This window comes from Filicampus tigris, chromosome 19, assembly GCF_054856515.1.
Source record: "Filicampus tigris isolate MCC_2025a chromosome 19, RoL_Ftig_1.0, whole genome shotgun sequence".
NCBI classification, from domain to species: domain Eukaryota; kingdom Metazoa; phylum Chordata; class Actinopteri; order Syngnathiformes; family Syngnathidae; genus Filicampus; species Filicampus tigris.
In genome coordinates this window covers 3,500,105-3,513,537 of record NC_141235.1, presented here as the reverse complement: position 1 = coordinate 3,513,537, position 13,433 = coordinate 3,500,105, and the positions used below count along the sequence as shown (strand labels likewise).

The 13,433-nt window shown below is 42.2% G+C and overlaps 4 protein-coding genes across 5 annotated transcripts in view; 1 reads left to right on the top strand and 3 right to left on the bottom strand.

The window, feature by feature from the left end:
• Positions 1-722, bottom strand: part of plce1 (phospholipase C, epsilon 1) — a 49,089-nt gene extending 48,367 nt beyond the window's left edge. For both annotated transcript variants that reach the window (XM_086017149.1, XM_086017148.1), the window contains exon 1: positions 602-722. The gene's annotated coding sequence lies outside the window, so the exon portion shown is untranslated. The remainder of the gene's footprint in view (positions 1-601) is intronic.
• Positions 723-3,671: 2,949 nt separating this feature from the next.
• On the bottom strand, positions 3,672-10,262 carry slc35g1 (solute carrier family 35 member G1). Its single transcript, XM_086015899.1, has 6 exons — positions 10,153-10,262; positions 9,014-10,071; positions 7,722-7,896; positions 7,229-7,363; positions 6,960-7,156; positions 3,672-6,412 (listed from the first exon to the last, which is right to left on the bottom strand). Exons 2-6 carry the CDS (start codon positions 9,318-9,320, stop codon positions 6,000-6,002), a joined length of 1,227 nt encoding a protein of 408 aa, XP_085872025.1. The 5' UTR covers positions 9,321-10,071; positions 10,153-10,262; the 3' UTR covers positions 3,672-5,999.
• Positions 10,249-13,433, bottom strand: part of lgi1b (leucine-rich, glioma inactivated 1b) — a 10,436-nt gene continuing 7,251 nt past the window's right edge. The window contains exons 6-10 of the mRNA XM_086015896.1: positions 13,171-13,340; positions 12,908-13,072; positions 12,618-12,838; positions 12,256-12,502; positions 10,249-11,826 (exon numbers count right to left, since the gene is read on the bottom strand). Coding sequence (XP_085872022.1) covers positions 11,477-11,826; positions 12,256-12,502; positions 12,618-12,838; positions 12,908-13,072; positions 13,171-13,340 — 1,153 coding nt within the window. The 3' untranslated portion in view covers positions 10,249-11,476. The remainder of the gene's footprint in view (positions 11,827-12,255; positions 12,503-12,617; positions 12,839-12,907; positions 13,073-13,170; positions 13,341-13,433) is intronic.
• The window catches only part of fra10ac1 (FRA10A associated CGG repeat 1), a 22,125-nt gene continuing 19,288 nt past the window's right edge, over positions 10,597-13,433 (top strand). The window contains exon 1 of the mRNA XM_086015900.1: positions 10,597-10,740. Coding sequence (XP_085872026.1) covers positions 10,621-10,740 — 120 coding nt within the window. The 5' untranslated portion in view covers positions 10,597-10,620. The remainder of the gene's footprint in view (positions 10,741-13,433) is intronic.

Here is a 13,433-nt window from a genome sequence, read left to right as displayed (position 1 = left end):
AAATGACGTGATGCCGATTACAGTGTGCATGTTTGCTCCAAGCTGTGACTGAACGTAAGCAACTGTAGTTTTCCAACAGCGGAAAGTATCAAACAAAAACTTAAGAAAAATCACAAATGCAATAAAAGTTGAGCTCGCTCCACAGCTGAAAGCCCGAGGGGCTCTGCACAAAAGCTTGTTAAAGTCCAACCAAATTCCCGACTCTCCACACTAGTGTCAACACAACTCCAGCCATGATGCAAAACAACCCACCTGCACAAATTAATCAACATGACACCCATCATTTAAGTCATGCATTATACATTTTTTTAAGATGACCATTTGCCATATATATATCGAAGTTTATTTTATTCAAATTTCCCTCTGCTAACCTTAACACAAGGGTCAAATTAAAGTCAAATTGAAACATCACAAAAAAAAACGAATTATAGCGAAAGGCACATTTCAATTCATGAGATTTCAAGTTGACAACTAATGCGTTGGTGTCAACAAACACTCAAACGTTTGACGCAGCCATAAGCGCTATTATGAAAACTAACAAACAAGTATCCCGGAAAGTGTAAACGTGAGCAGTCATAAGGACGTCGAAGCTCAAACTTACCGACGCGTGAAGTTATATCCAGCTCGTATCCAGTAAAGTTCGAGTCAGGTGCTGAAGTGTCCAACGAGTGAGTAAAATGAAAGAAGAGACTGTGCGCGGCCGACAGTTGATTGAACAGCTTGAGTTGCACTGTGCAAAGCGGCATGATGCCTTCAAGGACACCTCGGGAATCTGTGATGCGCAATCGCCGTCAATATCTGACGTTTTGTTGTAGTTGTTGTTGTTGTTGTTGTTGTTTGTTTAGGGTACATTTGGTTGGCACTCTATACTATGCAATGCATTTATGAAGCATTGAATGTTGTAATCCTCCCATGATTTGTATTATTATATTTGTTGAAAGCGAGTTTTTTTGGTCCATTTTTTTGTGGTCCTAAAGGCTTCTTCATTCATAATATGTACTCTACGTACACAAGTGTTTAAATTGCGATACAGTGGGCCCCCGTCTAGTCGCTATTCGGCACCCGCGGATTCACCAATTAGCGGATTTCTTTTTATTATTATTATTATTATTATTATTATTATTATTATTATTATTATTATTATTATTATTATTATTTTACATTTATGTTTGTACAGAAGTGTATTAAATTCACATGGGAAAAAAACCTTTTTTCCCTGTAATTATTGGGGAGATTTTGTTTTGGGGATTTTATTTTATTTTATAGTTTTTTTTTGTTTCTGTTTTTCACAGTATGTTTTTCTGTTTTATGAGCTAATTTATTTTTAGTTTTTTGGCATTTTTTTCCATCACATTTAAAAAAAACTGAAAATCAGACAGAAATCTTTTTTTTAAATCTGGGAAACAGAAAACATATTCTGAAAAACAGAAATAAATTACTCAGAACAAAGAGTTATTTTTTTCAAATGAATGCAATATGCTTGTGTATGTTTGCTTACTTGTCGCTTATTGGTGGTTAAACTGCCATTTTATCAAGAATTGTCTAGGTTTAAATGCACATTTATTATATCCTTCAATGATATGCATATTTCACCAGCGAATAGTGAGGGTCCACTGTATTTTTTACAGACTGCAAGTCATTTAAAATAACAAGGTGGTTCTGTCATTCATGTATAGCATTGCCAAAGCAAATAGAGTAAGACACTTATGATATTAAGAGCTAAGATTTTTCTTTGCGATCTTCAATCGGGTCTTGAAACATCCGACCGTTCTTGAATGCAGCCTTTCTGTAGTTGCTGAGCTGTGAACAGCAAGACAATAAGTGAGTCTGGTCTGTGTCTAATGTGTGTGTGCGCGCACGCGTGTGTGTCACAAGTTTGGAATGTCTGGCAAATGCAGTTTACCAACTCACTATTGCCAGATGTCCATTTTATGCAGTCCTATACATTAATTACGCTACTGGCCGTGTCACTTGTGTTTTGTGCTTATTGTTAGGACTGTATCCAATCTACAGCATGATTGCATGCAGGACTAAAATTTATTTTCTTCTTCTTCTTCCCCCGAACTGACTGCCCACACATACATGAAAATCCTTTCAACCTCACGGCCAATAAAGGCGCCTATTTCAACTTGGAAAAATAAGGGATTATTTTCCCTCCCCTTCACACTACTGATGGGAAGCATGATGCCATCCTGCAGGAATGTGTAATCCCCCCTCCAAAAAAAAAGAACAAAACATTTTTTTCTCTAGCATTCCTCCCCACCAAGGAGTGTGTGCATAAATTCTTTGGGATTCCCCCGCTTTTTTTTTTTTTACTAAAAAGACAGGTATTTTCCCACCTCCCCTATAGCTTCATTATACGCCAAAAATGACCTCACAGACTTTGACTGTAAAAAAAAAAAATAGAACAGAAAATGAGGCCTTTGTAGCACTGTAGTTCTACCACTGCACATTTCACAGCAAAAAAATAAAATAAAAAAATCGATTTAGAATTGAGTTTTGAATATGGAGGAAATGATTAGCCCGTCTGTCACAGCCAATGAACCTAATGGAGCGCTATAGAAAATTGATGGATGAATTTCATAAAATTGGCCAATGTCTTAGTCTAAATATGTCATTTTATCCTGTGTAAATTACAGTTTTTATATATATAAATTACTGGTTAGCACGTCCGCCTCACAGTTCAGAGGTCGCGGGTTCGATCCCGGCTTCGGCCTCCCTGTGTGGAGTTTGCATGTTCTCCCCGTGCCTGCGTGGGTTTTCTCCGGGCACTCCGGTTTCCTCCCACATTCCAAAAACATGCATGGTAAGTTGATTGGATACTCTAAATTGGCCCTAGGTGTGATTGTGAGTGCGGATGTTTGTCTCTGTGTGCCCTGCGATTGGCTGGCAACCAGTTCAGGGTGTCCCCCGCCTACTGCCCAAAGACAGCTGGGATAGGCTCCAGCACGCCCCGCGACCCTTGTGAGGAGAAGCGGTACAGATAATGGATGGATGGATGGATAAATTACAAATGCACGTTATTAGCCAAGCGGGTGAGTATGGTGCTGAGATTAGCATAGCTGTGTGCATTTCCCCCTCTAGTGTCAGAATTAACACATTACATTCAGGTTGTTTGACGCTACACGCAATTCAAAATACATAAATAAAACTAACAATACTATCTAAAGCAAAAATATGTATGACATCCCTTGATTTGTAATAAACTGTATTTAATCCCCTAGACGTCATTTTTAGGCACGTGTTCTACTTCAGTTTTTTTTCCCCCCACTTCTCTGAACCTTATCTAGCTCATCTGTTCAGCCATTTTGGAATAACTGCCTCTATTCAGGGAGCAGAATGTGTACATGTTTTGCAACACTGCGTGAACGTACTGTGCAACAGCACCGCAAAAAATCCGTCCTGTTTACGGTGACAAGGGGGAATAAACAAAGAAGCCTGTGTGCACATGTACACACCCGCGCACACACACACACAATGACAACAATCCCAGCAGGGGTATTATCCTCTCACCTGACTCAGTGGTTTATTTTTATTTTATTCTTTTTTTTTTTACCCCTTGTGACCTTTTGGAGGCTTTAGTGTAGGTGAAGTTTGTTTTTCATCATTTTATAACGAGAGTCTGTAAAACTAAAGCAGTCACACACAAACACAAGAAGGTATAAAATGGATGAGCTCATTGGGATTTTATTACTGAATCATGTTGGACTAAATAGAACCCATATGTATGCAGAAATATACAGAATGTCATAAATGACAGAAATGACAATAAATAGAAAGCACTACAGCTCAAATTCAAGCCTGAAACTAAATTCTTAATTTACTTATCAGTGGAAAGAGGAGAGCACGTTGTGCAATTAAGTCAGCAGAACTAATAATAATAAAAAGAACCAAGCAAGTAAAAAAAAAATATAGGGTGATACTTACTTTTTTAATTGTACACATTTTTGCAACACCGAAATGCACACATTTTGGGGTTAAGACTGATAGTTTGATTTCAGCATCAGGTACTCATGTGAATGAGTTATAATTGATATTTAAGTGTGTAAAAATAAAAAATGTTGTCACATTGACTTTTCTCAAGTTTGCACAACACCCATGTTTCCCAAGGAAGCCCAAATATTGATGTTGGATTAGCACTCAGTTTCACTTCTTGAAGAGAACACACAAGAACAAAAGAGTACAGTACAGTAGCTGTCAAGTGACACGTGAATAGGCACCAGGTCTCAAGATGGCGACTTGCCAGCAAACGTGTTCGTTTTCTTTTTTTTTTTTTACCTTTTGTATCGTGGCAGTGACCTCAACTTCACAACAATCATTTGGCAGATACAAGCCCAAAAAATAGGCGAGGCTAACCTTGTCTGGGTAAACAAAGATGACCGTAGCTCAAGGCACCACTTTTAGCTATTTTTTTTTTTTTTTTTACCTATTAGCACTTTTAGCTCTTACAGAGACAATTCTTACAAAGGGGTTTTATGCACCTCCAGTACAAGTATTAGAACATTCATCATTCAACATTTGGCAAGACCCTTCGCTTGATCCGTGTCTCAATACTTTTTTTGCCCAGGGATGCTTCTTTCAGTCAAGGCACATGTTTAGCTCAAATATCAACTTACAGTACATTATTACTCACATTATTTTATCATCTTTTGGTAGAGGAAATCAATTCTTGCAGTAGTTTAACTAAAGTGATCCCTGAGAATCCTACTTCACTTAAGCCAAAAAACATAACAAAATATATTTATATATAGTAATTTATACTTGCTTGGATTTTTTTTTTTTTTTTTTTTTTTTTTTAAGGGTACAGCTGGGCGTGATTGTGTGGAATTGAAGTGATTGAAAGAAAATGGCAGTGCAGGGCTTTTGTTTAACAAACCGTCACCCGTTCCCATTTTTTTTTTTTTTTTTAAGAACGATATCTGCTGGTGCGCAACATGCTGGGTTTATTATCCATAAGTGAACTCTCAGCATCGAGACAGTCTTTTTAAGACCTTTTAAAATCTTTTCCATTATTTTTTGGGGGGTGTACACAGTGCGAATGGTCCTAATGCTGGCTTTGGTTACTTCATTTAGGCTCGACGGGGGATTGACGAGCTAAGGCTGTCCTTCATCGAGCAGTTCCACTGCGGTGATACTCACTTCCACCACTTTTTTTTTTTTGTATTGCACAGAAGAAGAGAGACAAAATAAAGAACTTATATGTAAGGCGACAAAATAAAGAGTCAAGGAAGCAGCGGCTGTCCTCTATAGTGCAACAGTACAAACCTTCCGCTTCATTAGAAAGGTCAAGAAAATGAAAACTAATCTTTCTGTTACTCTTATTTGCCCGACCAGGTCCAGCGGAAGCCCCAAAGTTAAACACAATCCAAAATCTGTGACGCCGTTTGACTTCTACCGCTCTTGTTTGGCCAAACAGTCGTTCCGGGCTCGTAACCGTTGCCCTCATAAAGCCTGGCAAATGTTTTAAATGACATTTAATTCCATACAGTTAACCACTGTGTAATAAAACTAAAAATAAAGTACAACTGACCTTTTCGGAGAAGACGCAATGGAGCGTGAACCGGGAAGGTTTGCTCAAGATGACCTAATCAGTTTTATTGATTTATGTTTTGATATTGATGTTTTTATCCTAGATCACGGTAAGGACCATTTTTGATTCTATGCTTGAAACGAGGGATGCGCCGATGCCAATACCGGTGCCCAGGTACCGTATCGATAGTCGTAAAAATGATCCGATACCGTACTGACGGATACCAAATCGGTTATGAGCCCAAATTGTGATGGGCCGGCTTTAAAATCATTTTTAGTTTTTTCATTTACGGCATTAATGAAATCATACTTGACGGCTTGAATCGCGTGCGGTTAGACTCGACTTTGGAGGCTCCACTGTAAACCCCCTTGCAGCTCTGCTGGCCGTCACAAATAAAGAACAGAATGAATCAAGAACAGTAGCGAGTGAAACTGAAAATAAATAGCAACGATAGCTAAACTACTTGCGTTCAGCTTTTGCGAGTGTTGATGTACCACTTCTGCAAAGCGACGCCACTGGTGCTCAACACGATGAACAGCGTTCCCCCGAGGCTCCACCAGCTGGGCGTGTGGCCCAAGAAAACAAACTGAAAGAAGAAGGCCAGCACCACGTCTACGGTCCTGGTCAGGGCCACGGGGCCGGCCTTCTCCAGCTGCAGGGCTTTGGTCAGGAAGGTTTGGCCGGCAATGCCCAGGAGGGCGATCAGCATCAGCATCCAACGGTCTTGGCCGCAGTAGGGGATTTTCCATTCCCCGAGGATGCTGACGGTGATGACGCACTCGATGAAACCGATGACGGCGTAATACCACACCGAGAGGTAGTAGTGGACGCTCTTTCCTATCTTGCGCAGGACAACCAATGTACATGCGGCCCCAATCGCTCCTACGGAAAAATATACACGAGAAATGTCACGATTAGGGCTGAATGATTTTCGAAACATAATCTCATTGCAGTTCCTCTATGTTGTGATTTAGCGGTGGATTCTTTTTTTTTCTTCAAGGTTCTATTCCCATATATTTTTTAACAAACACAAGAAATAAATTAATCGGTCTGAAAAAAAAAAAAAAAAAACACACATTGAGTGGGTAACAGATTCTGTCATGCTCCTACAACAATTAAGGAGTCACATGACATGAGAGTTAAGTTACATTACAAACAAAGAGGCACTAAAATTGAACCCTGTGGAACACAAAGTGACAGTGGGGGCAATTGAACCCTGTGATTTTTTTTTTTTTTTTTTAACAAAAAAAATGCCAAAAGAAAATGTCATTTTTGGCTGATGATGAGATCTGGTTTAAAATAACATTTCGACTAGAATAAAAAAAAAAAAAACACAGATTGACTGGGTAACAGATTTCTGCCATTCTCCGTTCTAAAGTATTTCAGGAGTCACATGACATTGAGTGTAAACCGTTAATGGTGAAATCACCTGCAAAAGCAGCGATGGTCCCCTTGATGTGGTTTGTGTAGTTTCCCTCAATGCCCTGGATATGTTCCCCAAACAGAAATGGCGGCCGGGCGATGAGGATGACCCCGGTCAAGGTGAAGACGGTGAACACGCAGTCCCAGATTGTACACTTCTCCTTTAGGAAGGCCCAGGCCAGCAGCGAGGTGAAGACTGGATTACTGTTTAAAAAAAAAAAAAAAAAGCTCATATAATTACCCAAATCTAGCGCATCAAGACGTGTTTCCTCTCACCTGAACATGATGACGGTGGCATCGGCCAGCGGCATCTGCTGCACGGCGTAAAAGAGCAGGATCATGGAGTTGGAGCCCAGGAAGCCCCGCAGCATCAAAAATGGACGTTTATCCCGTGGACCCAAGAAGCCTGTCCTGCAGAAGCACAGACATGAGGGTGACGGATGAATGGAAAACAAAATGGATGGCGGGGGAGGGTGGATGGCTGACCAGACTGTGACAGTGAAGGTCGTAAATTATATTTTGGGGATGGGAGATGACACAAGGATGGATGCATGGGCTGAAATGTGGTCCAGATGTAATTTTGTTGGGGGTGGATTTGTGAAAGGAAGAAAAAAAAAAAAAAAAAGGACACACTGGTGAGTCTTCATCTATTTGAAACCAGCTTTTAATGAAATATTTTATTTTCTCCCTTCTATTGGATGAATACGCCTTTTATGCAAGACCGGTTATTCTAGTTTTTTTTTCCATTCTGTTTTCCAGTCATGCTTACTTGTGGTAAATGAGTAAGGGCACGATGAAGAGCATCTGGAAGAAGCAGCGGATGCCGCTGATCTCGATAGCGTGCACTCCCTGGATGGTCTTCACCAAGAGGGAGATGATGGAAAAGAAGAGTGTGGACACGAAGGCATAGAACAGACCAAGACCTGGACATCTCTTTGGTTTCCCTGTGGGAAGAAAACAGAACAAAATGGTTCAAGGGTATGCTAGCAAGTTTCAAAAACATTTTAAGACAAGCCTTGCCAGCGGAGCGCTGCACAAAGTGATTGTCGAGATTAAATTTCCCACCGTCTTTGTGATCCTACACAGCGTGACGTCTTTTTGCCATCCCATATATCAAATTACTTATTCTAACCTTTATTCAGGGAAAAGGGCCCAATTGTTCAAGTAGGTCTAAGTGGTCGGAATTTCAAGACACAATGCTAATACTAGTTTCCAATTTCCTTGTACAGTTCCAAAAAGAACTTCAATACTCCCTTATTCATTGTAAACGTTAATGTCATTTTCTAACCTTTCACCTTTTCCCAGCCTTGTCAGACATTAATAACGTGCAAGTCAGGTGTATCCATTCATCTGTTTTCAGAAGCACTTTGTCCTCAGGTCGCAGGTGAGGCCACCAGATTCTCGTGAGAAATAATTAACATGATCTGTGTCTTCAAATAAATGATCAATAATTATTAATAGCCACACAAAGGTGATTTCAGCAAATAGTTAATTTCAGAAGTGTGTATCAAACTGTAACCCTTATGTGCATTCATCAGTAACCAAGAAGCTTTTTTTTTTTTTTTTTTTTTTTACAACCAAAACACATTTTTACACACGGGTTACAAATTGTTAAACTACCGATTAAGTCAAAAAAGGTGACATACATTAATTTTCCAATTCATGCAAAATGATCAGCGCTGGCCAAACTTGTTAAAACGATAACGACAGAAGCGTTAATTTAATGACGATTTACTGTAGATTTCCATTGTGTGCAAAATTAAGTAGAGAGCCTCATAACGTTAAGACTGGCTGCGAGGTTCGCTAAAATGTAAATAATCGCTTTCATTTATGCAAGAATACGTGATGTTAACCGACTGTAAATGTACAGTAGTGGTTAGCTAACAGCTGTCACGTGACAAGCGACGTTATCGCTTATGCGAGACGTCACGCGATCGTAAATCAATACAATTTACGGGAAGTCATTTATTCCCTTTGAAAGGTCTCTGTCGTAAGGCAACATACAAGACACACTTTTAGTAACAGGGGCAAACTCGGATTAGAATAAGAACACATGTCAACCTTGGCTCGCGCTCTGGCCGCTGGATGCTGCCTTCCTGGTGACGCACGACCCCGGCGGGCACAGCGTTTCCCTCTCGCCGCCCTCCGGCAACTTGCAAGCGGCCGTCTCCTGCTCCTCAGCATCCCCGTCGAGGTAGCGCCACGCTCGCAAGTGAGCCCTCTCCTTTATCGGCTCGCTGTCGCCGCACCAGTGGCCGTCGTCGCTGCCGCTGTTTTCGCCATGACTGGCAACTTTGTGGAACACGACCGTGACGTGGTCGGCCGCGGCTAAAGCGCTCTCCGGTCCGCTGAAGTCGCGGTCAGCCATGGTAAGATGTGAGCACCGGTCGGCAGCATGCCTCGACACGGCGACTGCCCGACTCTTGGTTCCCCAGAAGTGACTGGAAAGGCTAAGTTAATAACTAACCTTGGCTGGCCGCGACGCCTACTCGTATGCAGTGATGCCTTAAGCCACAGGGGGCAGAAGAAATGAAGCCTCCCTCCACTTTGATGGGCAACCAAAATATTACCCAACGTTCACGCCCCCTTGTTTGCCGGGGGGGAGGTCCACAACGACCCTAAAGTCACGTTTGCCCATCACCTGACGTGCATTACGTTACTTAGGCCTATCAAACGATCTCATAAGCGTATTCTTTGACACAATGCTGACACGTCTGTCCCTTAAATCAGAGGTGGCAAATAGTCACACTCTGTACTTAACCTCCTTACATACTGTTGTTCATTTTCCATCATCACATACGATGTTCCAGGTGACCAGGGCCATGATTATCCTCACAATAAATGTCGATCTCAGACTATCTCGAACAGAGCTTCTTGAATTTACTTTAGTAGCTTGCCTTTTTTGTTTTACACAACTCGTTTTTGGATCAAAGTATCCACTATCAAACAAAATTCTGTTTTCCTTTTTTTTTTTTTTTTTTACTGTTTCGAGATTCTCCCCATGACCCCTGAAGACAAAAACAGTTGCATGTTTCTACTTTCATCAACCCTAAGAAAATGTGGTGGTGACACAGACAGTTCACAGGACTGTTTCAGTCTCCGCCTTGAACTGTTATGGCCTGTAAAAAAAAAATATATGCATATATAATAATACAAACATTGCATGTACAGTTTCACAAATTCAAGTTTTTCACTATTACCGTCCATTTTAGTAGACTGATCAAATCTGAGCTGCATATTTGAGGTCCACCTAGAAAAAATTCATTAAATTAATTAATAACCGCAAAAAAAGGAAATGAGAATTTTCTATTTTAATGACTTTTAACATACTGTCTCTAACATCACAAGTGACACAAAAAATACAACACTGTGTGGTAATTTCTACCTACAAAAGCTGTATCATAAATTACTTTATACAGTATCATAAAAAGAGTACAAATTATATTTGGCAAATTGTTGTCAGTAAAGTTAGTTGTTTTCAGAATTCCATTGTGATTCCCAATAAGAGGACTGTGTGAAAGCGCAGGTACTGTAAATACAAACAATGCATTTGTCAATGAGGGCAAAAAAGGGGCAAGAGTGCAGTGAAAGGGAGAGAGGCGGGTGACACAGTGGGACGCTTCTAGCGAGTCATTCATCCGAAAAGCAACGCTGTGAGTGTCTGCATCATGCATAGAGTCTTGCGTAACCGATGGCCACAGAGTCGATGGAGAAGAGCTGAGTGGGTTCTTCATTCCGCGCTGTGTAAGTGGCGAGCGGTGACAACAGATGGGCAGAGCGCAACGAATGTGAGCATGTTTTTGCTTATGCTAAATTTTAGCCGAGTCGCAGTCATACTCTCTCAATCAAGCTACACTGCACTTGTATGAAGTAGGCTAAAGCTAGCAGCTACTACAGTGGACCATCATCCATCATCCGACAGTATGGGCAAGTTAAGAGTTTTGAAAATGGTCCCATTGTGGGACTAATAAGGGTGACCTTAAATCAAACGAGCATACATGTTTTGGGATTGCGGGAGGAAGCCTGAGCACAGAGGGCAAACCCAGCTGCACACAGAAAGGCCCATGATTTGAACCCACAATGTCTGGATTGTAAAACCATCGTACAAAAGTAAGTAGACCACTGTTGATGATGTCAAAAAGCCAAAGAGCAGAGGTCTCGAAAATACTGTTTTAATTCCCTACTGTGAAATTATAAAGGTCTCCGATTTAATAGGTTCCACTGCGTACTGTGGAACACAAAATCTCCTAGTTTTCTGGGTCTGTTGTTTCACAATTCCTCTGAGCCTGGACCTCAGCTCAAGTCCCCCCAGGCCATGTTCTGTTATTTATACTTCCAAGATCCGCTATCCTCATGAACGCCAGTTGCCCCCTGAACTTTCTGTCCTCTCCCATTTTTATCATCTGCGCCATATTCCCCGATGAACCTCCTTTGTGTGTGCACTGCCTGCATTGTAAAAGAGTTGTCAGAAATGTCAGATAAACAATGACGGTGAAGACGGGTAGCCCAAACGGTACGGTGAATTTAATTGCTAAGATCGATCATGAGATGCTCGTATATCTGAGACTTCCCCTTAAAGCTGGACGCAATCAGGAACTCGCGGCCGTCAACCGATACCAGAGAAAAGCCTCGTGGTGCCTGGATGCTCAGCTCCTGGGACAGGACAAACTGACCCCTCTTGGCATCCCACTGGTAGACCTGCGTCAGCGAATAATCACTGCCCAGGATGGCGTACTGCCAGTTGCCGATGGAGACGGGCTGGAAAACCATAGATCCGCGGGAGGGAAACGTCTGGATCTCCTTGAACATGGCACCGTCCCAACGCATCACCTTGGAGTCCCCGATAAATCTCGTCAAGCATATGAACAGCTCACCTTTGGAAAAGGACAAAGGTTCAAAAGACCGTTACGGCAATTACGTGCAGACTGGATTCTGTTTTAGTCTTGTGTCTAGGAATACTAACCTCATCACGATCAGGAATACGGTTCAAGTAGCTATACGTTCTACAGAGTTTCTCAAAGTCTCAAATTCAGAGATGGGCATTACATCAGACTGATGGACCGGTCCATCATTGACGGGACACCTTTTAAAATGACGGACTGGCGATTTACGGAAGTGGGCTTTCATCAGTCAGTGTACTCGTCAATAACCACGTCGCTGACCGTTAGCCCGTCACTGTTGGACGCCTCTTTTTGGGGGGACCAACTGACGGACCGAGGGGCTTCTGATGGACTGCCGATAACAATTCAGTTTGTCCTGAAAAATGACGGACCGACACTGTACGATCAAAGTCAAGCTCTTACTTTTGACCAGGAAGTGTTGGACGGATAAGACGTCCTCCATCTCCGGTAAGTCGGTCCTGCGGTCAAACTTCTTCTGGCCCCTGTTCCACTGATAAACCACCGGCCTCTGCGAGCTGCTGGACAAGATCAAGTGGGGTTTGTTGGAGATCTCCAAGTATTCCACGTCTGTATCTCGGTACCACGGATGGAGGGACTGGTGAGAGTAGAAGCCATTGCCGTTCCATTTGTATATCGTTGTGGAGCCGGCCTACAAGAGGAGCCCAATGTCAGATGTTTGATATTAAGTCTCCAAACAGATGGAATCATTTCCATCCCAAGAAATGATGCGGCGCGAGAGAATCAAATAGGACAAGACGGGCAACCTTCGAGCTATCCGCAATGACAAAGAAGGACTCCCCGTCGATCACGAAGGTCTCAATGTCATTGGGTTTGCGGATTTTCAAGATGTCGATGTCCTGGATCTTGATGAATTTGCTGGCGGAAAAGTCCCGTTTGTAAATATGGGAGCCGCCAAACAGCTGCGCCACAATGATAAAAAGGTGGTTGCGGATCGCCAAGGGCTTGCAGACCACAGTGGAAGTGCCTGGAAATTGTCGCAGAACCGTTACCGTTGGTTTGCAGTTTGTGCTACGCACGCTACCCCCTTACTCACTTTCAATAGTGTCAAAGCTTCTGAAGGTCATCTCAACGTGATCCCACTCCAGGAAGCTGCAGGTCCCAGCAAACGGTTGCGCAAACACGACATACTGATCTTCACCAAAGGTGAAGGCCTCGACGGAAATGGACTCAAACTTCAGCGACTGATAGGCGGCAAATTCTGCAAGGGACAACGTCACAACCGCTCATTCTCCCTCCCCCACACCTTTAAAGATCGTTTTTTTCACATTGGAGTAGATGTAGTGCAACTTTTGATACCGGACGTGATGCAGTCAAAGGAGTGCGGCAGCAGGTCATTGATTTTCTTGCCCTGGTGGATGGGCGGCCCGCTGCAGTAGATCTGGTCCAGTGTGGCGTTGGTGTGGTGCATCCACTCGACCAGCCACTTGAGTTTGCAATCGCATAACAGGTTGTTGCCTCTCAGATCCCTTCGTAGAATCGCATCACGTATGAGGGATTGACAAATATAATCATAATAATATAATATCACATTCCGCCAATGAACGCCTTAGCCCAAACAG

What these genes read in the sequence shown, in the direction of transcription:
- slc35g1 (XM_086015899.1), bottom strand. Translation starts at nt 9,320, where the DNA reads ATGGCTGACCGCGACTTCAGCGGACCGGAGAGCGCTTTAGCCGCGGCC. An exon ending in GCCACCGTCATCATGTTCAG is followed by an intron (nt 7,157 to 7,228) that starts GTGAGAGGAAAC and finishes TTTTTTAAACAG; the next exon opens with TAATCCAGTCTTCACCTCGC. An exon ending in GACCATCGCTGCTTTTGCAG is followed by an intron (nt 6,413 to 6,959) that starts GTGATTTCACCA and finishes ATTTTTCCGTAG; the next exon opens with GAGCGATTGGGGCCGCATGT.